Source organism: Gracilinanus agilis, chromosome 4, assembly GCF_016433145.1.
Source record: "Gracilinanus agilis isolate LMUSP501 chromosome 4, AgileGrace, whole genome shotgun sequence".
Lineage (NCBI taxonomy): Eukaryota > Metazoa > Chordata > Mammalia > Didelphimorphia > Didelphidae > Gracilinanus > Gracilinanus agilis.
Genome location: NC_058133.1, coordinates 407,788,234 through 407,809,329, shown reverse-complemented (window position 1 = coordinate 407,809,329; position 21,096 = coordinate 407,788,234). Strand labels below are relative to the sequence as shown.

The following is a 21,096-nucleotide window of genomic DNA, read 5'->3' as shown; positions in this document are numbered from 1 at the left end:
AGGTGGCTGAAGCAAACTCTGTGGGGGGCTCAGAGTTTGGACAGACATCAAAGGTCATCCACAGTATCTTGGGTCATTTCTGGTCCTCTTGACTTCTGTTTTGTCACTGTATTTCAACGACTCAGGAAGAGACAGCCAGTCTGAAATTTTGTACAATTCTGCCTCACTTAAATCCAATCCATGCTTGAGTGGGGACAACACCTCTGTAATGTCACTGGTATTCTTCAAAAATGAAGGATGCACAACGACAATTATAATGGATAATAATAACTAGCATAAATGTGATACTTTAAGATTTGCAATGTATTTAATTAATATTTCATTCAATATTCTCATAAAAACCTTGGAAGGCAGATGCTATTATGATCATCCCCATTTTTCAGATAAGGAAATTGAGGCAAACAAAAGTTAAACATTTTATGTCTATAGCTGGATTTGAATCCCGGCCTTCCTGACGCCAGGTTCAGCACTCTCTCCCCTGTGCTGCTTTTTACCACTGTCTGTCACAAAGCTCTAAGCACTGGTCCCTATTTACACACAATGTCCTGTAAAGGCTAAATGTAGTCTCACTAATTTTCTTAAGATTCATATACATTCCAGTGTCTGTGTGTGTGTGCACTGACTCTTGGTCTTTTCTTTAGAAAAGTTTCCATTGGTCTAATTCCAAATTCTGTTGAATATTTATTGTTCATTTTTGGAACATCTGGTTTCTGCTATCATAGGAAATTATCTCCTTTTGAGTCTCAGTTTTCTTCTTTGTCTATACACAGGTACAGACCATATATCTTTTAAAAGGAAAGTCCAGGGCTAATTCTAGTTCATAAATGTGGTCATTTTTGACGTATCAACCCAGCAGTATCCACTTCAGTTGCAACAAGGAAGTTACGAATTTGTAAGAGGAATGCCCTCCTTTAATGGGTATGAGAAATCAAGAACAAAGAGTATTTGAAACATGTCTAAGGAAAATTCCTACTTTAAATAAGAGATGTTAGAGGATACATGCCTGGGCTGCCTGTTACACAAAGATAAAAAACTAACAGTTAGAACTATCCTCAAGGAACATACAGGTGACTAGATGAGCACATATACTTGTAGGTGGATTGAAAACTAGTGGAATGACTAAACCTAAAGAGATTTTATCAAGATTTCTGTCTTCACCCGGAGGAAGATGCATCATGTATTATGCATCATGCTGTTCTATATTTCAGTCTTTTATCATAGAGGACATGCTTATAAAATATACAGTTTATAGAAAGCTGGAAAGGATCCCAAGTATGTTAGATAAGAATTAGGACATGTCCCTATTGTTGGAAAGCTCCTCTACATCCAAATATAAGGTTGGTTTTTTACTAATGGCTATGGTATCTTTGGCCTGACCCATCGAGTTTTGTCTACTTTCCATGGTATTCTCTCACTCCAATGCTAGTTCAGGCTTGTTTTCCACTTCACCCTACTCCCTTAGATTTAATCTTCAAATTTCCTCTCCATTTCATCTCTTGCTGAGGATATGAAATATATTATTTTCCTTCAGAACTTTCATGCCATTTGCAATATCTAACAATGATGCCTCTGGTCTCCTTCCATATGATGATGGAATTTTGAAAAATATAAAGGTGAAAATATTGTCTATCTCTTTTTTCCCATGGCAAAAAAATTCTTTAATGACTCTTGAAAATAATTTTGAAATGTTTCTGTAAGATATGTTGCTTATTTTACATAAATAGATCACCAATATACTATCAAATATAAACTTAATTACTGTTCTGTGGCAACCAAAAAAGAACACATTTTATTTGGAAAAGTTCTGAGAGACAAGTACAAGTGCTCTGCTTCTGAAAAATATTTCCCTCCAGATGTGAAAATAATCTCTTTTTTGCCCAATGCTCAAATATTATGGGTGTCTACATTTAATTTTTAAAGAGTAAAACCTATTATTTTTGCTTTACATTGTGAGATATGTTACATAAAATTTCATAAATCAAAAAGTCATCTTTCATGTAACTTATCTCTATCTGCTGAAATGCTAAAATATTTTTACTAGAACATACAAAAGCAGAGATGCATTTTATAAACAAATTGTCATAAATTTGAAATTTATGAAAATGTATTTTTCTTAAATAACTTGAAAGTTATCTAGTAGAACACAATAAAATATTCTGATTTGACAAGGTAAAAATAGTTTTCACCTAAGTATAAATGTTCTACATATTTTTGTTTAACAAATCATTTAAAATGTTTAAACTTTTAAGAATCAAAATACAGGAAAAAACAAAAAACACATACCATTTATGCAGAAAATAATGTTTGACATGACATTAAAATTATGAGATATAACGTACAAACATAATGTGTATAAAGATGCTAGAATTTAAGGTAACATACCTTTGAGATCACTTTTCTCCAAGTCTCTGAGTGTCTGAACAAATGCCAACTGGCTTTCTGTAAGGGGCCAACTGTTATATAATACTGTAGCTTGGATGATATACTTATAGGTCTGAAATAAAATGCATTGCTTTATTGAATAAGTAAGGTAAATATACAGTATTTTAAATGTCAAAGTAAACTGCACTAAAACTGCTAACTCAATATCAGTTACCTTAGGATAAAGATGAAATATTTAGAGTAAACACAAAATATATGCTGAGAACATAGTATCTTGAATACAGAGCTGGAAGGAGCCTTAAAAGTCATCTAACTCAATCCCTTCACTTTAAAGATCAGGAAAATTAGTTCTAAAGTTGAAAAGATTTTCACAAGATAAGGTAGCTAGGAAGGGCAGAGATAGAATTGAAACCCAGTCCTCTACCTCCAAATTTAAAGCCCTTTCCAAAAATATATATCAACTCTTTGTGGCATTATCACTATTACATTCTCTCCAGATGGAAAAAAAAAACAAAACCAAGTTTCCTTATAAAATAAAAGGGTGTTTTCAGCATCAAGATTATATTATAATATTTTCATAAATCAATGAATTCTAAAAATTCATGGTATATCATTAGATAATCATGATCTTAGACTTAAAATCTACAGACCTTACTTGCCTAATTAGTAAAAAAAGAAGGAGACTGGTATTTATGTAATATGCCTTCCAGTTCTCTAATTTCTGAAATTGTTTTTGTGGTGTTGTGTTTTTAACAGTGGGTATTTCTTAAATCTCTTTGTTCAATGATGCATCTGTAGAGAAATCACTAGACTGCTTCATTTCTCCCACTGAAATGATATACAAAACTACCCAAAATCTTTTTTGTTATTTCAATCAACAAAATCAACCATTATTTTATTTTTAAAAGTTGAGGTTACATTCCTTCTACCCTTCATCCTGCAAAAAAAACTTTAAAATATGAATATTGGCTGAAAAGATAAATATCAATGGAATTAAATGGAAGTTTACCATATAATGGAATGTAAAACCCGGGAAAATATTTTTTCTGTTTTCAGAAAAGAGAATTTTATAACTTCAACAAGTATTTTTAAAAATCAAGTCTGTCTTGGAAAAAGTGAAATAGCTGTCTGAAACTCTTACCAGAAAGATATTTCTTTTCAGTGTCAATTTCTCACCTGCCCTGAAACTTGAGAATTTTCATCAATAGTTGGAATGCTAACAGAATCTTCTTCAACAATAGATAAAGTTTCAGTTGCACCTGAAGGTCGTGATTTATTAACTTTTGGAGTTGCTACAGGAGCTTTTTTCTTGGGTTGTGGCACTTCTACTTCCTTCTTGGGAACCGTATTATGAGGAAGAAGTAGTTTGCTAGCTGATATGAGGGAAAATATTTATTCTGAGTTAAAAGATGGAAAATATATATAACATGTGAGTAATATACAGTACAATAATTTATTATATAGAAATATTTCTGTCTCCAATAATTCTAATCATTGTATCATTTGTAGAACTATTTTAAATAATGTTAGTTTTTTTAAAAAAATTTGAATAAGATTAGCACAAGAACACTCTTGCTTTATTCCTTTTTTATAGGAAAAGTTTATATTGGATTCCATTGCAAACACTGCTAATCCTTTTTTTAAAATATGTGCATTTCAACATAATGCTTTAGGATCCTTAAACTCTGCAAGTTGCATTATCAGAAATAGAAGAGGTGAAACCACTTCAAAGAATTGTTATTCAAAAGCCTCATGTTGCTCATATTAGTAATACAGAAAACAAGAAAATATGAATGTAAAGTATTGGATTTTAAAGAGAACAAAACTGAAAGTACAGTCAAGATAGAGGAGGAGGTACACAGACACATCTGATATCTACCAAATTACCCTCTAAAAACTATGATATAAAACCTCAGAACAAATTCTAGATCAGCATAAGCAACAAGAAGATATGGCAAAGTAATTTTTTGGCCCAAAATAAGTTAGAAGGCTGGCACAAGGGATCTACGTGATGGGGTGGAGATGGAGTGCCTCACGTGGGGCAGACTCTACCATCGCAGCAGGCCTTGAGCAAAGCTGAATCAGCACCAAAGGTTTCTGGAGCTCTCAGCCACAAAGAAGTAAGGGTGGTGGGACAACTGCTCAGAAGGAGATTACAAGGGTTCATTTGCTGGTCTGGGCATAAGACTCTTGTCATTTTGCCCATCCACAGAACCACGTTGCAGACTGAGGATGCAATCTCAGCGTAAGGAGGAGCATTTGTAACGAGAGGGTAGCAATTTCAAGGGGGAAGAGAGTGCTTGGAAGGTTGTCCATAGAGCATAGCACAGATTGGGAGAGTATTAAATACAACTCTCCTTACATCATACCACATTGCAATAACTGAAATCAGAAAGCTACACAAAGACTCTGAAGCTTAGAACTGTGCTCTCTTCACAACAGTTACAGAGCCCAATGAACAGTTTTTTTAAAAAAATTCATAGAAAAGAAAAAGGCTAGAAAATGAGTCAATAACAACAACAAAAGAAACAATATAAAAAGTTACTTATGGTGACAGGGAAGACCAAAACACAAATTCAGAAGAAGACAACAACACAGCTGTACCCAAAATCTCCAAGAAAAACATTAATTGCTCTCAAGTCCCAAAATAATTAGTGTTTAAAGGAACCACGGGATTGGACAGTCAGCCCCAAAAACTTAGAATGGAAAAATGTTTTTACCCTTTAGCAGTCCATTAATAATTATAACTTGATCCTGTTCTTTACTGTTACAAACTTTAAGGAAGAATGGGCAGGCTGGTATGAATATGGGATCACAAGATATGGATATGACTCTTTTGGTAGATTTCTGATTACCCCATTAAAGGGAGAAAGCCTAAGCAGCAAAATGACAAATTCAGAGAGTATTCAGGTTACAGCTTTTCTGGGAAGTCTCTAGTGTGTCAAATGCTCTGGTTTTAAGATGATTCATTGAGACAGAAACAGGATATACTGACACTAAAGTCTGGTGGGAATGGGCCAGATATACTGCTAGTCACTTGGGAAAATCAGACTGTTACATTTGCATAAGTGGAAGGCCTAGAGCTCACATTGCTCCACATCCAATGGGGATAGATAAGTTTGAGACCAGATTCAAGTGCATGGCTAATCTCTTTAGAGAGCTGACCCCAGAGCACTGTGGAGCACTGCCACCCCTATATCCTCCCATGACTGAGAACTAAGAGAATACTCTCAGCAAATGTCTCTCGTGACATGTGGGAGGTGTCTGGTCTGAGACAGCTGGAGTGTTCGCAGATATGGGATTTGACTGACAGGCCCAAATGTGCTAAGCTGAGCATATCAAGGGCAGATCTCTGATGGCCCTGTGGAGAATCTATGCTGAGGAAGGTCTTGGTAAAATGGACTACATATGCCTTAGTGAAATTGGCCATTCTCTTTACTGTAGTATATTTGAATCAGTCCCAGGAAGGAGGCAAGACAAGGCAGAAGAGAGATGCCCCTTAGGGCTCGATTGATCCTTCGGTGTACTTGGATATTGTTAGGGTATCCAGAGAAGTCCCAGATAAATTCAAGGCTAGAAATGAGGTAGCTGCTGGTGTGGAATCTCTTTGCCAGTGGGCAACTATAAATAACAATATGAATTGGATTAATTATATTTACTACAACTAATAGAGATTTACTAGGGAAGCAATTATAGGCTTAGCTCAGGAACTGGATGAAAGTAGACAGATGACAGAGTTGCCTTGGACATGTCCCTGGCAAAGAAAGGAGGAATTTGTATTCTGATAGGAGGATCTTGCTTTCCATATATACCTACTAATACATCCTCAGATGGGTCTGTCATAAGGGCACTTAGAGAGTTAAGTGTTCTCTCAGAAAACCTGAAGAGAAATTCAGGGTGAAATTCAATGTTCAATGGATGCTGGATGAAGATTGTTCCAACCATAATTATTATTGTCTGTATTCTTTTACTTATCCTTGTTTGATTCCCTGTTTTATTTTGCCGATTCAAAGAACTGTAGAGAATATGCATAATGTGGTTCAAAACCCCTATTCCAATTAAAGGGTTCCTAAAATGATGATTTTGAGAAAGAAGAAAGTGATAGCTCAGCCTAAGGGAGCTGAAACACACCTAATGCTTTAGCTCTTTAAGGTGGAAGGCCAGAGTAGTTCAAGACAAAGAAAAATATAACAAAGATAGATATTGTATCTTACAAAAGTAGTGGTGGGCAACCAAAATAGAATCATTGTGTTAATTTCCTATATAAATTCTGAGTTCATTTGAATACATTTGGACATTGATTTAGGTCAGACACTGAGAGTGCTGCCCCTGTCCTCTCCCTTTTCCTAATAAAAGCCATATTTTCTCGGCTAGCCCCTTATCTAGTCTTCTGTCTGCTCTTTAGAGTTACTTTGGGGTTCAGACACCAAAATTCCATTCCACACATTAGAAAAACTAAATAATATCCCAATGATTACATACAATGAAGAGATTGAATGAAAACAGTTATGCCAGAAGGAGTAAAATGCTATGGAAATAATAAACCTAACTGACCATATTGATAACAAAAAATTATATGATTTTGTTAAATTTACTAATCACTTTTGATTTCCAGTTAAGATGGCGGCAGAGTAAGGAGCAGCACTGCTTGATCTCTCCTAACCAAAGTATACAGGACTCCTTAAGGGGACATAAAAACGAATCCAGACAAATGAAGCGACCCCACAACAGGGCGCAGCATTGAAGGTACGTGGAATTGGGGTGTTTCCATGCTATAAAGGGGTGAAACAGCTCTCACTAAAATGCGAGAGGAAGAAGCCCCTCCACCACCCCCCACACCACGTATAGCTCAAAGGCCAGCTCACAAGAGTGAAAGCAGATTTGGGGCACCATTGAGTCATTGGCAGCTTCAGGGCCTGTTCCTGAGAGCAACAAGACTTAGGACCCCAAGTGGCTAAAGTACGTGTATGGACTTTCCTGAGCGTCTGTGCAGGTGAAGACATTGCCCTAGGCACGGACAAGGATCTCGAACGCAGGCTTGGACCTCGAGTGGGGACCCTGTGCAGACGGGTACATGGCAGTAGAAGCAGTGCCCTGAGACTGCTGAAGGAGCCTCAGGCAGAGGGGCATACCAGGGATGACCAGGAGGCTCAACCCCAAGAACAACGAGACCTGAGACCTCGGGAGCCTAGACAGACCCTGAGTGTGAGGATAAAGCACAGAAGGCCCTGGGCTAACAACAATGGCAAGCCAAAATCAGAAACCCCAGAAGAGAAAGATTATCAAGAAGAAGTCTGGAACACTCAACAACTTTTACACAGAGAAAATCCAGACAACAGAGGGGAACAAACAAGAAATCATATCCAAACCTTCCCAAAATAATGAAAACTGGTCACAAGATATTGAAGAGTTCAAATCTGAGATGATGAAAAAGATGGAAGAGATCTGGCAAGAAAATAACAGTTTAAAAGGCAGAATTTCACAATTGGAAAGTGAGGCATGTCAACTGAAGACAAGAAATGACCAGATTGAAAAGGAAAACCAAAAGATTTTAACCGAAAACCAGTCCCTAAAGGCTAGAATTGAGCAATTAGAAGCTAATGATCTCTCAAGAGAGCAAGAACAAATAAAACAAAGTCAAAAGACTGATAAAATAGAAGGAAACATGAAATATCTCAATGAGAAAGTGACAGACCAAGAAAGCAGGGCTAGAAGAGACAATTTGAGAATAATTGGTCTTCCAGAAAAAGCAGAAATTAATAGAAACTTGGACTCCATACTAAAAGAAATTATTCAGCAAAATTGCCCTGAAGTTCTACAAAAAGAGGGCAATATAGACATTGAAAGGATCCATAGATCACCCTCTACACTAGACCCAGAAAGGACAACCCCCAGGAATATAATAGCCAAATTCAAGACCTTCTAAGTAAAAGAAAAAATCTTACAAGAAGCCAGAGTCAACACCCAGAAATATAATAGCGAAATTGAAGAGCTTTCAAGTTAAAGAAAAAATCTTACAAGAAGCCAGAAAGAGACAATTCAAATACCAAGGAGCACCAATCAGGATCACACAGGATCTGGCAGCCTCCACATTAAAGACTGCAAGGCATGGAATACAATATTCAGAAAGGCAAGAGAGCTGGGCCTTCAACCATGGATTAACTACCCATCAAAAATGACTATATACTTCTAGGGGAAAGTATGGGCATTCAACAAAATTGAAGATTTCCAAGTATTTGCACAGAAAAGACCAGGGCTAAATGGAAAGTATGATATCCAACCACAAAAATAAAGAGAAACATGAAAAGGTAAATAAGAAACAGAGGGGAAAGAAAGAAAACTCATAATTTTTTTAAATTTGACTCTTTAAGGTCTTCAATAAGATCTAATTATCTGTATTCCTATGTGGAGAAATGCTATGTATAATTCTCTGTAGTGAACTCTATTCACTATCATAGCAATCAGAAGAACAATTCATAGGGAGAGGACGGAATACCAAATAGTCTAAGATGACAAGGGGGGTGGCAAAGAGTGGGGTGAATAATAGGTGACACCAAAAGAAACTTGAGTGAATAAGAAAAATAGGATACTCTATTACACACAAAGAGGGCATGGGAAGAGGAGGGGACAAATACTATTATAACAAGGAGAGGAAGAGAGCATTAAGAGTAATATTTAAACCTTACTCTCAGTGTAATCAACCCGGAGAAGGAAGAGTAGCTACATTATCCATTGGGATAAAAAAAACTCTATCTAACCCTACTGAGAAAGTCAGAAGGGATAAACAAAGGGTTGCTTGGGAGTAGGGAGGTCAAAAAAGGGAGGGGAGAAAAAGGGGGAGGGAATTCATTAGGCCTTTAAAAACAAAAAGAGGGGAATAACAAGGGATAGTGTAAAAAGGGAAGCTAATCAAGGGAAGGGATAAGGGATACTGGTTCAAAGCAAACCACTGGTTTAAAAGAAAATAGTGTAAGAAGAAGAGGTGGGACTAGGGGAGGATACAAAAATGTCAGTGAATGCACAACTGATAATTATAACTCTGAATGTGAATGGAATGAACTCGCTCATAACACGGAAGCAAATAGCAGAGTGGATTAGAAACCAAAATCCTACCATATGTTGTCTACAAGAAACACATATGAGGCGGGTGGACATACACAAGTTTAAGGTTAAGGGCTTGAACAAAATCTTTTGGGCATCAAATGAGAAAAAGAAGTCAGGAGTGGCTATTATGATTTCTGACAAAGCCAAAGTAAAAATAGATATGATTAAAAAAGACAAGGAAGGTCATTACATCCTGATTAAAGGCAGTATTAAGAATGAGGAAATAACACTGCTCAATATGTATGCACCAAGTGGTATAGCATCCAAATTCATAAAGGAGAAACTGGTAGAGTTCAAGAAGGAAATAGATGGTAAAATCATAACAGTGGGAGATCTAAATATTCCTCTTTCAGATCTAGATAAATCAAACCAAAAAATAAATAAGAAAGAGGCGAGAGGTGAAAGAAGTCCTAGAAAAATTAGATTTAATTGATATGTGGAGAAGAATAAATAAGGACAAAAAGGAATGCACCTTCTTTTCAGCTGCACATTATACATTCACAGATTGACCATGTAATAGGGCATAGAAACATTGCAAACAAATGCAAAAGAGTAGAAATAATAAATGTAACCTTCTCAGATCATAATGCAATAAAAATAATAATTAGTAATGGCACCTGGACAGGCAAATCAAAAACCAATTGGAAATTAAACAATATGATTCTCCAAATCCAATTAGTCAAAGAAGAAATCATAGAAACAATCAACAATTTCATTGAAGAGAATGACAATGATGAGACATCCTACCAAACTCTGTGGGATGCAGCCAAGGCAGTACTCTGGGGGAAATTTCTATCCTTGAGTGCATATATCAACAAATTAAGGAGGCCAGAGATTAATGAATTGGGCATGCAACTCAAAAAACTAGGAAGTGAGCAAATTAAAAATCCCCAGATGAAAACTAAATTAGAAATACTAAAAATTAAGGGAGAAATTAATAAAATCGTAAGTAAAAGAACTATTGAATTAATAAATAAGACTAGAAGCTGGTATTTTGAAAAAACAGATAAAATAGACAAAGTACTTGTCTATGTAATAAAAAAGGGAAAGAAAACCAAACTGACAGTATCAAAGATGAAAAGGGAGACCTCACCTCTAATGAAGGGGAAATTAAGGCAATCATTAAAAACTATTTTGCCCAATTATATGGCAATAAATATAACAATTTAGGAGATATGGATGAATATTTACAAAAATATAAATTGCCTAGATTAACAGAAGAAGAAATAGAAAACCTAAATAATCCCATATCAGAAAAAGAAATTGAACCAGCCATCAAAGAACTCCCTAAGAAAAAATCACGAGGACCTGATGGATTCACAAGTGAATTCTATCAGACATTCAAAGAGCAACTAATCCCAATACTATACAAATTATTTGATATGATAAGCAAAGAAGGAGTCCTACCAAATTCCTTTTATGACACAAATATGGTACTGATTCCAAAGACAGGTCGTTCAAGAACAGAGAAAGAAAACTATAGACCAATCCCCCTAATGAACATAGATGCAAAAATCCTAAATAGAATACTAGCAAAGAGACTCCAGCAAGTAATTAAGAAGATCATCTACCATGATCAGATGGGATTTATACCAGGAATGCAAGGATGGTTCAACATTAGGAAAACCATCCACATAATTGACCATATCAACAGTCTAACAAACAAAAACCACATGATTATCTCAATAGATGCTGAAAAAGCCTTTGCGAAATACAGCATCCATTCCTATTGAAAATACTGAAAAGTATAGGAATAGAAGGACCTTTCCTAAAAATAATAAACAGTACATACCTAAAACCATCAACAAGCATCATATGCAATGGGGATAAATTAGAAGCCTTCTCAATAAGATCAGGAGTGAAACAAGGATGCCCATTATCACCTCTATTATTTAACATTGTACTAGAAACATTAGCAGTAGGAATTAGAGAAGAAAAAGAAATTGAAGGTATCAAAATAGGCAATGAGGAGATTACGCTACCACTCTTTGCAGATGATATGATGGTCTACTTAAAAAATTCTAGAGAATCAGCTAAAAAGATTGTAGAAATAATCAACAACTTTAGCAAAGTTGCAGGATACAAAATAAATACACATAAATCATCAGCACTTCTATATATTTCCAACACATTAGAGCAGCAAGAGGTAGAAAGAGAAACACCATTTAAAATCACCCTAGACAATATAAAATACTTGGGAATCTATCTACCAAAACAAACAGAGCAATTATATGAAAACAACTACAAAACACTTTCCAAACAAATAAAACTGGATCTCAACAATTGGAAAGCCATTAATTGTTCATGGGTAGGATGAGCTAACATAATAAAAATGACCATTCTACCCAAATTAATTTACCTATTTAGTGCCATACCTATCAAACTACCAAAAAACTTCTTTACTGAATTAGGAAAAACTATAACAAAGTTCATCTGGAATAACAAAAGATCAAGAATATCAAGGGAAATAATGAAAAAAAAGTGAAGGAAGGGGGCCTAGTAGTACCAAATATTAAACTATACTATAAAGCAGCAGTCATCAAAACAATATGGTACTGGCTAAGAGATAGAAGGGAGGATCAGTGGAATAGACTTGGGGTAAATAACATTAGCAAGACAGTATATGATAAACCCAAAGAGCCCAACTTTTGGGACATGAATCCACTATCTGACAAAAACTGTTGGGAAATTTGGAAAACAATATGGGAGAGATTAAGTTTAGATCAACATCTCACACCCTATACCAAGATAAATTCAGAATGGGTGAATGACTTGAAGATAAAGAGGGAAATTATAAATAAGTTAAGTGAAAACAAAATAGTATACCTGTCAGATCTCTGGGAAAGGAAAGATTTTAAAGTCAAGCAAGAGTTAGAGAAAATTACAAAATGTAAATTAAATGGTTTTGATTATATTAAACTAAAAAGCTTTTGCAGAAACAAAAACAATGTAGTCAAAATCAGAAGGGAAACAACAAATTGGGAAAAAATCTTTATAATGAAAAACTCTGACAGGGGTCTAATTACTCAAATATACAAGGAGTTAAATCAATTGTATAAAAAATCAAGCCATTCCCCAATTGATAAATGGGCAAGAGACATGAATAGGCAATTTTCAGGCAAAGAAATCAAAAGTATCAATAAGCACATGAGAAAGTGTTCTAAATCTCTAATAATTAGAGGAATGCAAATCAAAACAACTCTGAGATATCACCTCATACCTAGCAGATTGGCTAAAATGAAAGAAGGGGAGAGTAATGAATTGTGGAGGGGATGTGGCAAAATTAGGACATTAATGCATTGCTGGTGGAATTGTGAACGGATCCAACCATTCTGGTTGGTAATTTGGAACTATGCTCAAAGGGCTATAAAAGAATGCCTGCCCTTTGATCCAGCCATACCATTGTTGGGTTTGTACCCCAAAGAGATCATAGATAAACAGACTTGTATGAAAATATTTATAGCTGCGCTTTTTGTGGTGGGAAAGGACTGGAAAAGGAGGGTATGCCCTTCAATTGGGGAATGGCTGAACAAACTGTGGTATATGCTGGTGATGGAATACTATTGTGCTAAAAGGAATAATAAACTGGAGGAGTTCCAGGTGAACTGGAAAGACCTCCGGGAACAGATGCAGAGCGAAAGGAGCAGAACCAGAAGAACACTGTACACAGAGACTGATATACTATGGTAAAATCGAATGTAATGGACTTTTGTACCAGCGGTAATGCAAATATACAGGACAGCTCTGAGGGATTTATGGTAAAGATGCTACCCACATTCAGAGGAAGGACTGCAGGAGAGGAAACATATAAGAAAAACAATTGATTGAACACATGGGCAGAGGCGGACATGATTGGGGATGTAGACTCAAAACTAACACACCAATGTAACTATCAATAATATGTAAATAGGTCTTGATCAATGACACATGTTAAAACCAGTGGAAATGTGCATCAGCCATGGGAGGGGGTTGATGGGGGGTAAAGGGGAAAGTAGGAGCATGAATCATGTAACCATGTTAAAAATGAATATTAATAAATGTTTAAAAAATTAAAAAAATTTAGTAATCACTTTTGAAAATAAACATTACTGGGATACATTGTGGGAAAATGGCAGAATAGTTCAGAAGAGTATCTCACTCTCCAAATTATCTTACAAATAATCAAAAATAGTTAAGAGTCAAAGAGTAGAAACTGTCAGATATAAAACAAGATACATAGAAGCTGGTAGGCTTTAGTGGCCATCTGACAACTGAATCAACTCTTGACAGCCCTGGAGGACATTATATAGGCCTCAGCCTCAGCTTTAGAACCTTTAACTGACTGTGTGGGGTTTTAATGGCTGACAGGGAAGATGGCACTCACTAGATAGCATATCAAACTATGGCTATGGAAGAGAAGGAGTAAACACATACCAGTGCTACTAAAGGGAGAGGAGAGCCCAAGGAGAACTGAGTTCCTGATTGCATCTCCAGGGCAGAGGGTTATAGCCTCTGGAGAGACTGTAGGAAAATGGAACTGTTACAGTGATTTATGTCCCAGAAGCCTATAGGACCATTGCAGCAATATGCACTCACCCAATCAGCAGCCAGGACTACAGAAAATTGCCACACTTATGAATGACAGAAAAGGGACTAGATTGTGTAGCAGAAATATCATTTCCTGGGCTGATTTTACCTTCACTCTCAAGGATAGGGGATTCAATATTCTAGCCAAGCTAAGGTACTTTGTCTGTATCTGGCACAGGGAAATCCTACATCTGACACTGTCAAACAGCCACTTCCTTGAACCCCAAAACAAGTCCTCTGTCTCAGTGCAGATTCTCGTCAATTACATGGGATTGGTTGGTCTCCTTTACCTTGTGCTTTTCAGCACTGTATAATGGCTCTTTTGTGATCCCTTCTCCTGGAATCAGACACAATCTTTAATCAAAGTCCCATTATATTTAACAATCAATGGCAGGTTCCCATAGTCTAAAGCTTTTGGGTATGCATTAATATTAGGGCTAATGAATATTGTAAACTTATATTAGTGCAAAATTAAAAAAAAACATTAATACTGGTAACATGTGCTTCAAGTACAAAAAAATGAGAGAGGAAAGAAAACTCAAATACTCTATTGCACATACCAGGAAAAACAATAAAAATTTTTTTAATCAAAAAAATATAGTTCACTATTATAAATATAGTGACATTATCTCCAGTCCAGGTATAGGACAGTACAAGTAAAGATAATAGGACTGTGCAAATAAAAACAGTATAAAAGAACATGTAGCTAATAGCCAAAGCAGTAACTTACAGTGACATGATGTAACAGAATATATTAAATTAGATCAATATGGGAACTTAACCAACAAAATTAAAACTTACAACAATGAGTTTGATAGGATACAGTCATTCAGTGTTAGTAGAAGGTACTCTCTTTACATGAAAGCAATGAATCCAAGAGTTCTTTTCTCCAATTTTGATAGCTGTCAGAGCGGTTAACAGGATTTAAAATGGACCTTCTCAGGCAGACTGAGTGGCCCCAGTGCTTTGGAAGTTCTTTATATACACCTTGTCTCATGAGTGTAGGTCATGGAGCAAGAAGTCTACAGGACTTACTTGTACAGCAGCTCCAGATTCATGGAGTTCTCACAATTTGATTTGTAAATCCTGTATATATGAGGCAATAGAAGTGTCTCCCCCTAGCAATGATGTATATGAGGGAGAAAAAGGCTTAGCTTGCATAGGGGGATGTCCAAAATGGTGATATGTGTAGATCTCCCCTGGGCTGTCTTCTCAGATAAAAATAAGACCAGAGGGAGAATTTCAGGCCATTTTCAATGTGCACAATTTGCCAATCATGGTTTTAAGGTCTTTATTCATTCCCTCAACTTAGCCTGAGCTCTGTGGATGATATGGTACATGGAATTTGGGATTTATGAAGTTTTCAAAAGAAGACTGGTAAACTGGTAAACTAAAAATGATTATGTGGAAACATGTTACAAATGACTAAGAGTTATAGAAATGTAAGTTAAAAACTCTATGACATCATCTAACTTCAAGTATATTGTCAAAGATGACAAAGAATAGAGATAGTCAAAGGCAATAGGCAATAATAAGCCAAATGCGCCATTGGTGACATAGTCTGTGACATAGTCTAAGCCAGTGATTCCCAAAGTGGGCACTACCACCCCCTGGTGGGTGCTTCAGCGATCCAGGGGCTTGGTGATGGCCACAGGTGCATTTATCTTTTCTATTCATTGCTATTAAAATTCTTTAAAAATTAATTTCCAGGGGGCTAAATAATATTTTTTCTGTAAAGGGGGTGATAGGCCAAAAAAGTTTGGGAACCACTGGAATCATTCTGAATTTCTTTTGTAATTATTTAAGGTAATGAAAATGTCTATATCTCTTAATTAAGCAAACCCACAACGGACATATATTCCCCTCAAATGAAAAAGATAAACTAAGTATTGTATATATAGAAATTTTCCTACTAACACTTTCTGGTTAAAAAACAGGAAAAAAATGAATGTTCATTGATTGGGTAATACCTGAAAACATTATGACAAATTAATATAATATCATAACGTATTATATTGCAACAAAAATTGAGGAACATGAAATTCAGGAAAAAATTATTAGGTATGAATAAAACTGATGCAGTGGAGATAAGGAAAACCAAGAGAAAACATATAAGATGAAAAGAAAAATTAAAATTAAAAGATTACCAAAAGAAAGTTGAACTTTAAGCAATGAAAAAATAAACAATGAAAATGTTGTGGAGAAGATATATTGAAATATTCCTTCTCTTACAAACAGTAGAGACCTTGGGAACTAATATAACAAAATATTATAAGCATCTAACTAGGTTTCCTTATCCAATGTTTTTATAAGATACAAAGGTAATTTGAAAATTCTTTTCATGAATTTCAGAGTCTGTCATGTTGCAAAAGAGGATTAGACTTGCTTTCCTTTACTCAAAACTCAGAACTAGGAGTTATAAGCAACAATTGCAAAAAGAGGCAAATTTGAGATTCATGTAAGGAAAGACTTCTTTATGACTGGAGTTACTTCAAAGCCTAAAGAGGCAATGGGTTTCTCCCTCATTGCAGACTATGCTTGCAAACATGGTTGACTTGAAGAAACATTGTGGCACCCTTGGTAAGAAATAGGAAAGTTGGGAAGATGGGAAGTTTTCAGGAGAAAGATAATATTAAAATATTGAATGATGGAATTGATTTCTCATTGAGTTTTTAAGGATGTCTATTTACCTTTGCTCTAAATATCTTAATTAGTTTTTTGTTTTTGCTTATTATGAGCACTTCAACATGAGATGTACATGTGTCCCATGAAATGTTTCACTGCTTATACACAGAATAAAACCAAGTCCACTAGCTCTTTCATTAACTGTAGCACAGTGGAGAAAGCCATAAGTGTTGAGTCAGGAAGACCTGCATCAGATAATTAATAGCTGTATGACAAAAAGCAAATCACTTAATCAGTCTGCCTCAGTTTCTTGAACTATAAAATGGGGATAATAATAATTCTTACCTCCCAGGGTTGTTAAGATTATTAAATAAGACAATATTTGTAAAGCACTGAGCACAGTGTTTGGCACATAGTAGTAGTTACTTAATAAATACTTATTCCCCTATTCCTCGCCCTCTGCTTTTAGCTACTTCTTCCTTATATCTTCTCATTGCATTTAAAGCAAAAATATCAATATTGATATAATTCGGTTTATTCCAATAGGATGTTCTTTAGTCCCTGGACATGGACTTAAAATTTAGAAAGTTGATAGTTAAATTAATGTTAATAAGAAGGTGGTCTGAAAACTGTCATTCTGAGCAGTCTCTGCCACCTTTGCTACCATCCCTGCCACAGCATTTTTGGTTTTTCCTATACTGCCAAGGCCAAAGAATCTATCACCCATTGTCTAGCCCACTGGCCATGAATATGTCAGGAAGAAGCCACATGCCATTGTGGAGATTAAACTCAAAAACTTTCAGGGGGAGAACACATCAGAGGTTGTGCTTTATTGGCAAGGCCTAAAGAATATAAGATCACCCTAGCGGATTTCATAATAGAACCTTTTTTGAGAAATCTTATGAACCATATACTGTTTTGCTGCTACATGTGTGTACACACATATATACTTAGTAATATGACATAATACATGCATATGTATTAAATGATCATTTTATTGATCATAGCTATGGTATTTTATTTACTTTTCATACATTTGTCTTTTTATTGTTTTCTCCAAGTAAATGATTTTAAAACTGAATAGGTAAATGTCTATTATGGAATCTAAATATTTTTAAGGGAATTAAAAATAAGGTACTTACATTGAGAGCTTAAAGCCTTTTCACTACTAAGGAAAAGAAATGTAGGAATTATAGCATGGCCTTTTCCAATAGTGCTTACAGCCTCTTCTTCATTTTCCAGTATCTGTAGTTTGATGAAAACATCAGTTTTGGAAGTACGTACCTGTACCGTAACAACATGGGCTAGTGCCACTTTTATTGAATACCTATAAAAATAAAAAAATAATAATAACTGCCACCAATTTACTTATCTTTTTCTGTAATCCAAGCAAAGGAAATTATAAATTTCGTTACCATAATAGTCTATAATAAACGCTATTTCAGAGCTTCCACTAAAATCTCTAAAATAAAAAAGTTGCTTTTTAAACTACTAGAATATACATATTTACATAACAGACATACAGTTATAGACTAAAATATATACATAATAAAAATAAAGAGAAAACTAACACAAGGCTTTCTTTAAGAAGAAATCATGACTGCATTAATTTATTATTTAGATCAAGTCTTATTTAGCCAACTTAATGAAGTTTATAATTAATTCTAAAAGCTTATCTGGGAAAATATACCATGATGATTCCCATTGCTAGGGCATGCTCCTTAACACCCCTCATTTTCTGAAACTTGTCAGGATTCCCATTGGGAAGTAAGTCTTACCATTAGCTCTATTAATAGACTTTGCTGACATAATTCTTCTCTCCCTGAAAGTAATCCCCAAATGACTATGATGACCAGCCCTGGTCTCTTTTGTTTTTATAGTGCTTGAAGAGCCATGGATCTCTTAAGTCTGTCTATAGTATTAACTCATAACAGAAACTGAGACCAGTATAGTATGATCCAGTTATCCATAGTTCAATCAACTCAGCTTTGAGTTAATCAAACATTGGTCTCATCCCTAATTTTTAATTTGGTTCAAGCAATTTGTTCCTTGGGATCAAATCCCTTTTATACATTAATGAGAATTATTTTCTGTTTTGTCCTGGGACACAAACTATGTGAGGCCCTAGATATATAAATGAACCTTTCAGTGCTCTAGGCAGCTTTCTAAGGACTGTATGTTGAAGACAAGGGGCTAAACTTCATTGGCAGAAGTAGTTTCCTCACCTGACAAATGAAATCATTGATCTAGTTCCTATCATCAAACCTAACTTAAAAGCCAGCTGGGTGACCCATATCTTCTGGGAATGGAGTTCTAGATTATTTCTGCAATTATAGGAAGTTCATGTCTTTGTACCTCAACAATCTGAGGGAGCTCCTTCATGACATTTTCAAATTTTTTTCTAAGATTAGATTATTTAAATATTTTATTTCCTTTTCTGTTAATTTTAAGGCTGGTTCAAAAAATTCGAGGCATGATGAAGGGGCCTCCTTCCAAATAATACTAGCTACATCTCTCTCTCCCCTCTTCACTCGTCTTCCATAGGCAAGAAGAGTCTTCAGAAAGGTTTTTTTGTTTGTTTTTTTTTCTCATAAATAAGACATTTATTTGTTTAAGTATCCTGGTGGCCACTTGGGTGAAGAATCCAGAGCCTATGTATGCCATCACTAGACTTCTGACGGTAACAGCCCCCTGCAAGCATGGAGGCCGACATACTACTTCCCTACTGGTACACATCCTCGATGTTTTTGCTGCTGAACTTGCCCACAGCCTTGAGCCGCTCCTCATCTGCCTCGAAGCTGAGGCTGTCTAGAATCTTCTTCATGTCCTTGGAGTCCAGGGAGCCATTGCTGCCAAGGACAACGAAAAGGCAGGCAGCCAAGTAGTCCTGATGGTCTGGGTTCTGCTCAGGAGCTCATTTATTCTGTACGTGTCTTTTATATTCATTTCATTGTTTTTAGTATTAAATAAAATATTTATTCTCTATGAAATGTGTTTTAGTATGTATTTTGGAGTGTCTAGAACTAATTAATTGGATTTACATTGAGACACATGGAAATAATTGCTTCCATTTTCCTCAGCTTCAGATTTCCTAGACTGTTTTCAGATGGATTATGGAAAACCAGGTATTGTACTGATTTGGATGCATTTCAAAAATATGTTTTCTCATTGTCATCAATATATTCCATGAAATTGTTTAAATGCCTTGCTTTTTTCTATGGTTTGCTTTTGCATTCTTTAGGAGTAGTTTCCAGTAAAATTTTAATCTGTACTTTTATGGTTCATTATTATAATTTTTATTGTATTGTAACCTGGAAAGGGTGATTTTAATATTAATGCTTCTTTGGAGTTTTGTGAATTTTTATTCTCTACTACATGGCCAATTTTTATGATGTACAGCTGAATTCTCTTCCCATTCATTTTTCTCGAAAGATCTATCACATATAAATTTTCTAAAATTCTATTCATCCATTTCCTTAACTTATTTATTTTATGCTTTTTTTCTAGCTGTGAGAAGGGAAATTTGAGGACTCCCTTCATACTAGTATAATTTTACTATCTATTTTCTAAATTTTCCTTTAAGAATTTGGATGCTATTCTGTTTGGTGTATATATGTTTAGCATTGATATGCTTCATTGTCTATGGTACCATTTAGCAAGATATATTTTCCATTTTTATTTCTTTAATAATTAGATTTATTTTTGGCTTTGCTTTGTGTGAGATCATTATTGCTCCTATTGACTTTTTTTAGTCTATGATTTATTGTGTCTTCATTTTATTAAAATATTTTCCAAATCCATTTTAATCTGGTTCTAGGGAAGGGCTGTAGGTTAAGTGTTTGACACCTCTTATTTGCACCTATTCCTTCCATTTTCTCTTTATCCACTCCTAAAACTTCCACGCCATGACTTCTCTTCCCACTACACTACTGAAATTATACTTACAAGATTAATAATGAAACTGTCAAATGTTCTTTTCTCAGTCCTCATCCTTTTTGGCCTTTCCACAGCCTTTGATATTATAGACAATTACTTTTTTATTATATATTTTTTCCAGATTACATGTTGACACAACTTTTAATAATTGTTTTCTGAAATTTTTCAATCCATATTCTATTCCTTCTTCCCCTTTTCCCCAAAGCAGCAGGTAATAGGAAAAAGGTTATAAATGTACTATCATGTAATACACATTTCCGTGTTTGTAATGATATGGAAGAAGACATATATCACTTGTACAAGGGAAAACACTCATAAAGGAAAAAAAGTGAAAAATGCAATGCTTCAATTTGCATTCAGATTCCTTCCATAGTTGTATCTTTTTTTTTTGTCATGAGTTTTCTTGGATTTGCCTTGGATCCTTGTGTTACTGATACTAATGAAGTCATTCATAGTTGACTATAATACATTATTGACGTTACT

The 21,096-nt window shown here is 35.2% G+C and overlaps 1 protein-coding gene across 1 annotated transcript in view; it reads right to left on the bottom strand.

Annotated features, from left to right (window-relative positions):
- ADGB (androglobin) overlaps positions 1–21,096 on the bottom strand; it is a 330,120-nt gene that overhangs the window by 69,156 nt on the left and 239,868 nt on the right. Inside the window, exons 21-23 of the mRNA XM_044675455.1 lie at positions 17,820–18,004; positions 3,559–3,755; positions 2,383–2,494 (exon numbers count right to left, since the gene is read on the bottom strand). Of these exons, the coding sequence (XP_044531390.1) occupies positions 2,383–2,494; positions 3,559–3,755; positions 17,820–18,004 (494 nt within the window). The remainder of the gene's footprint in view (positions 1–2,382; positions 2,495–3,558; positions 3,756–17,819; positions 18,005–21,096) is intronic.